General features: G+C 41.0%; 1 protein-coding gene across 1 annotated transcript; it reads right to left on the reverse strand.

Annotated features, from left to right (window-relative positions):
* Window positions 1–3202: 3202 nt before the first annotated feature.
* Window positions 3203–4349, reverse strand: LOC146374757 (uncharacterized; the record flags this gene model as incomplete). The annotated part of the gene is made up of 5 exons (XM_084948904.1): window positions 3203–3474; window positions 3557–3616; window positions 3701–3763; window positions 3839–3900; window positions 4166–4349. Coding segments are annotated over 5 exons (603 nt in total), but the record flags the coding sequence as incomplete, so codon positions are not given.
* Between the last annotated feature and the right edge of the window lie 1651 nt (window positions 4350–6000).

Consider the following 6000-nt stretch of genomic DNA (forward strand, 5'->3'; position numbering starts at 1 on the left):
AAATGTGGACAGAATATCGAGTAATCAAAATGTATGCATTTAAGTTCTACATAAAAATTCCCCTCTTACCCCTGTGAGCGGGCCTATCGTTCAAGCTTGGGTCCTCTAGCAAAGGTCTGGGAGCTTGAGGGTCTTGCGCTCTTCTGGACGGAGATCTTGGATGTTGTTCCTGGAATCTGCTGGAGCCACTCGCCTAGCTTGCGTGTCACTGCACCGAGCACTCCGATTACCACTGGGGTCACTGTTATCTTCACCCTCCACATCCTCTCGAGCTCTTGTCTGAGCCCTTCGTACTTCTCCAGCTTCTCATATTCCTTCTTCCTGATGTTGCTGTCATTAGGTAAAACTACATCTATCACTGTAGCCGTCTTCTTCTGCTTGTCCAACACTACAATGTCTGGTTGGTTAGCCATCACCAGTTTGTCTGTATCTGGAAGTCCCACAGCATCTTGGCTTGGTCATTCTCAGTGTCCCATTTTGACCTCAGCACTTCCACGCCATACTCAGCACAGATGTTCCTGTATACAATGTCAGCCACTTGGTTATGGTGTTCCATGTATGCCCAGCCTGCTAGCAGCTTACAGTCTATAATTATGTGCTATTACTTTTTTGTTTATTATATTTATATTATACAGTTGGATGCAAAAGTTTGGGCAACCTTGTTAATAGTCATTATTTTGCTGTATAAATCGTTGGTTGTTACAATAAAAATGTCAGTTAAATATATCATATAGGAGACACACACAGTGATATCTTATTAGTGAAATGACGTTTATTGGATTTATAGAAAGTGTGCAATAATTGTTTAAACAAAATCAGGCAGGTGCATAAATTTGGTCACTGTTGTCATTTTATTGACTCCAAAACCTTTAGAACTAATCATTGGAGCTCAAATTGGCTTGGTAAGCTCAGTGACCCCTGACCTACATACACAGGTGAATCCAATAATGAGAACGAGTATTTAAGGGGGTCAATTTTAAGTTTCCCTCTGAAGAGTAGCAACATGGGGGTCTCAAAACAACTCTCAAATGACCTGAAGACAAAGATTGTTCACCATCATGGTTCAGGGGAAGGATACAGAAAGCTGTCTCAGAGATTTAAGCTGTCTGTTTCAACAGTTAGGAACATATTGAGAAAATGGACGACCACAGGCTCAGTTCAAGTTAAGGCTCGAAGTGGCAGACCAAGAAAAATCTCGGATAGACAGAAGCGACGAATGGTGAGAACAGTCAGTCAACCCACAGACCAGCACCAAAGACCTACAACAGCATCTTGCAGCAGATGGAGTCACTGTGCATCATTTAACCATTCGGCGCACTTTACACAAGAAGATGCTGTATGCTAGTGTGATGCAGAGGAAGCCTTTTCTCTGCCCACAGCACAAACAGAGCCGCTTGAGGTATGCTAAAGCAAATTTGAACAAGCCAGCTTCATTCTGGAATAAGGTGCTGTGGACTGATGAAAGTAAAATTGAGTTATTTGGGCATAACAAGGGGCGTTATGCATGGAGGAAAAAGAACTCAGCATTCAAAGTAAAACACCTGCTACCTACAGTAAAATATGGTGGTGGTTCCATCATGCTGTGTGGCCAGTGCAGAGACTGGGAATCTTGTCAAAGTTGAGGGACACATGGATTCCACTCAGTATCAGCAGATTCTGGAGACCAATGTCCAGGGCCCTATTTCAGGAAGCCGGTTTAGTGCAAATTCTGAGTAAGTATACCCTGAGTGAACGAAAACTCTGGGTCTTCGGTTTCACAAAGCGAGTTCAGATGAAGCCTGAGTGAGTCACCATGACGACACACTCCGTGAAGCTAACTTGCCCCCTAGCAGGTTTACTGCAACTAACCCTGACTGTCCCCGCCTCTTTGTCGGAAACCTGACTGTAGGAAGTGTCAGACATGGCGTGCCCCTTCCTTGAAGAGCCAGTAGATGTTGAAGCCCAAATTCTCCGCAGAGCTCTCCGCCGGGAGAGAGTGATTAGAGCGCGTTTGGACATTTTATCATTTCCTGATGATTTTCTGTGTGAACGTTACCGTTTTTCAGCACAATCTATAATTCATTTGAATAACATCCTCAGGCCTAATATTGCTCATGTGACACATCGCGGACATTCTCTCAGTTCTGTACATATTATTTGTATTGCACTTCGTTTTTTTGCAAACGGGAGCTTTCTGTATAATATTGGTGACGCTGAGCACGTTTCCAAGGCTACCGTCTGTCGGGCAGTCAGGAATGTTACAGTTGCACTGAAACGTCTCCTGTACTCGTTTGTGGTGTTCCCCGGTCACAGACCCACAAGATTTATCAAAGAGGGATTCCACAAAATTGCAGGTATCAGGATGAACAAAACTTAATTCATGATGTGGTGATACTTGAACTACTACTTAAATTTTACATTTATTTTCAGGGTTCCCAGGCGTGATTGGCTGTATAGATGGCACTCACATTCCAATCATTGCTCCTTCAGTAAATGAAGGAGACTATGTGAACAGGAAGTCTTTCCACAGCATTAATGTACAGGTACATAGTTCCCTGTAGCATTTCAAACTAACAAATTATTTCATTATAGTAATGGATGCTAATTTGTGTTCTCTGCACTGTGAAGATCATATGTGATGCTGCCAACATTATCACAAATGTGGAAGCCAAGTGGCCAGGCTCTGTTCATGACTCACGAATTTTTCGTGAATGTACACTGAGCACAAAATTTGGACATGGTGAGTTGAAAATACTTTAAAATATATAAAGACCAATTGCTACAGGGACATTTGAACTGAAGTGTATCCTTCTGTCTTAGGAGAGTTCACTGGCTACTTGCTTGGTGATAGGGGGTATCCATGTTTACCCTATTTGCTTACCCCTTACCCTGACCCTGAACCGGGCCCACAGCAGCGATATAATCTGGCTCATTGCAGGACAAGAGCCAGAGTTGAAATGACTATCGGAATGCTTAAGGCCCGGTTCCAGTGCCTTCAAAGACTCAGGGTCACCCCAGAAAGGGCATGTGACATTTTTGTGGCATGTGTGATTCTTCACAACATTGCCACAATTAGAGGAGAACACTGTCCTTCTGAACCAAACATCAGCAGTGATCCAAACCATGAACATCCTGACCCTCCCACGGACATACAAGATGGAAGGAGCAGTCAGAGACACCATATGTCACAATCATTTCCTTTGATCCATCACCTCAACATGTTGAAAGAAGAATAAACAGATTTTTTTTGTTCAACTGGCTTTATTGGTCGCCTGTATTTCCTGTACACAAAGTATTAATAAGTATATTATTATGTTGTTCAAACACTGAAATAATTCGTCCATCTCTGACCACTTCACCCACCCTTAACTGATGTTCCAGCAGTAAAATCTCAATCTTGGTCTTTTGGATCTGCTGCTTGAAGTGTTCCATTTCCAAGTCGCATTTTTTTATTTTCTTGATCAAATAGGTCTTGTACAGCTGCTTTACAGGGAGCTATTGAAACACAGAAAATAGCATTGACATTCATAATACATGCCTACTTAGGTTGGTTGTAAATCAGTGCTGAACATCTTACTGAGGAAAGGTTTGTTGGAGAAGTGGCTGGACCCTCTTCCTCTTCATTTCCATCATCACTCTGTTAGAGACATAGAAAGTCCATGGTTTTATTATAGTACCACATTTTATTCAATTGTTATATTTTCCATTGTAAGATGTAAACCTCATAAAGTGTCTCTGTTGCTTCCTCCTCTGTAACAGCTGTCAATGTTTCTTCATTATTTTCCTGTAGTAAAGAAATTAACAACATTGCTGTTCTACTGTAAACTCATATAATCTGTGGAGTATTAAGAGTACTCACAACTGCATGTTGGTCTGGCTCAGCAGGAGGCTGCACCAGATGCAGTACACCATCACCATCAACTGATAGAATATGAGGTTTATACAGGTCACTTATAACTTACAAGGGACCAGATGGCAATTAACAAACATATACCAATCACCTTACACTTCATTGTCATTATGCTCTCAAAGACAACCAAGACTGAGGGAAGGCAAAATCAGTAGGAAAATAACTTCACTACAAAATAATTCATTATGGTAAAGAGTTTATGAAATGAATGAGTAGCACTGCAAAGGTGACTGTGAAGAAAGGATGTATGCACATCATGTATTATTTTGAATTTACCTCTTATGTAGGCACTTGTGTCTTGCGGGGTTATTGACTCAGAGGATGTCCCCGCAGAGATGCCTTCAGCCACAGGGCGCCCACTGTTTTGGCTGAGGGCCAACTGCTCAGCCTCTGTGAGTGGTGGTGGTGGAGGACCCCCACCTGTTTTTCGGGCCTCCGCTTTTTTTCTGTTGGCTATAACGGGTCACATTTGAGCATACAGAGTAAGCAAATATGTACTTGTAATGTGCTCAGATAATTTCAATAAGTGCTTACAGGAAGAAAATTAATGTAGCCTCTAACTGCAATTGATTTACATAGGACAAACAGACCAAGCACTATGGCTCATAATACAATTACACCTTACCTGTTTGGACTATATTTTTATATTTCATTTTTACTTGCTGCCAGGAACGTTTGGGGCCTGTTGGGTTGCACCTGCGCTCACATCACATCACAAAATAAAATGTATAAAATAAAAAATAAAATATAATAAAATAACGTGTTAAATGGGTGGAAATCCCTAGATCAATGTTTAAATTAACACTCACGCATTGACTCTGTCGGCTATGTTTTGCCATGCATGCTCCCTTTCTTTTGCAGCTGAGGCTGTGTTACTTTTTTTCCGCAAAATTTGCATGTTATCGGCATATGCTGCCATCAGAATTTCGGCCTCAAGCGCTGTAAAATACATTGACCGCGCCTTCTTTCCCTCCGTCTCCATGGTGACTCGCTTAATCTGTGCTCCACTAATCAGGGCTTTATGTATCCTCGTGCGCGCGCTTAACTTGGGGTTAAAGCAACTCTGCGTTGATTGAACTAATTGTTATCAGCCTTTCTGAAACCGAATATTCCGAGTTGGACAGTTCAGGGTTACTCAACCCTGAGTATCGTTTTTCACTCTGAGTTTTCTAAACCGGCTTCCTGAAATAGGGCCCAGGAATCAGTGACAAAGCTGGATCTTTCAACAGGACAACGACCCGAAACACTTCTCAAAATCTACTAAGGCATTCATGCAGAGGAACAAGTACAATGTTCTAGAATGGCCATTTCAGTCCCCAGACCTGAATATTATTGAAAATCTGTGGTGTGAGTTAAAAAGAGCTGTCCATGTTCGAAAGCCATCAAACCTGAATTAACTAGCAATGTTTTGTAAAGAGGAATGGTTCAAAATACCTTCTACCACAATCCAGACTCTCATTGGAACCTACAGGAAGCGTTTAGAGGTTGTAATTTCTGCAAAAGGCGGATCTGCTAAATATTGATTTCATTTCTTTTTTTGTGGTGCCCAAATTTATGTACCTGCCTGATTTTGTTTAAACAATTATTGCACACTTTCTGTAAATCCAATAAACTTCATTTCACTTCTCAAATATCACTGTGTGTCTCTTATATGATATATTTAACTGACATTTTCTTTTATTGCAACAACCAACGATTTATACAGGAAAATAATGACCATTAACAAGGTTGCCCAAACTTTTGCATCCACTGTATATACATAAAGACATCAGTTAAGTTGGCTGGCTCTTTTGTTAGTAACCTGGTTAATTCAATGTTGTCTTACACAAAATAAATACCATGATTGTGTACTTATACTTTAATTGAGATTTAGGCAACAAATACTGCTCAACAAGGAACCAAGAAAGTCCAGAGAGAAAACAGAAGCAACAACAAGCGGCTTTTTCCCCAGAGACAGTTGATCAAGTTTTAATGGCTTAAAAAAAAAAAAAAAAAAAAACCCTGCATAAACCACACCTAAAATAAAAGAACTGAAACTTCCATCACATGACTAACCATCATGTGAAGCAGTGTCTCAAATGCTTGACAAAAAAGGAAAAGTGCAAAATGGA

The sequence above is a fragment of the Perissodus microlepis genome, chromosome 13, assembly GCF_051167445.1.
Source record: "Perissodus microlepis isolate ML-2025 ecotype Zambia chromosome 13, ASM5116744v1, whole genome shotgun sequence".
NCBI lineage: Eukaryota > Metazoa > Chordata > Actinopteri > Cichliformes > Cichlidae > Perissodus > Perissodus microlepis.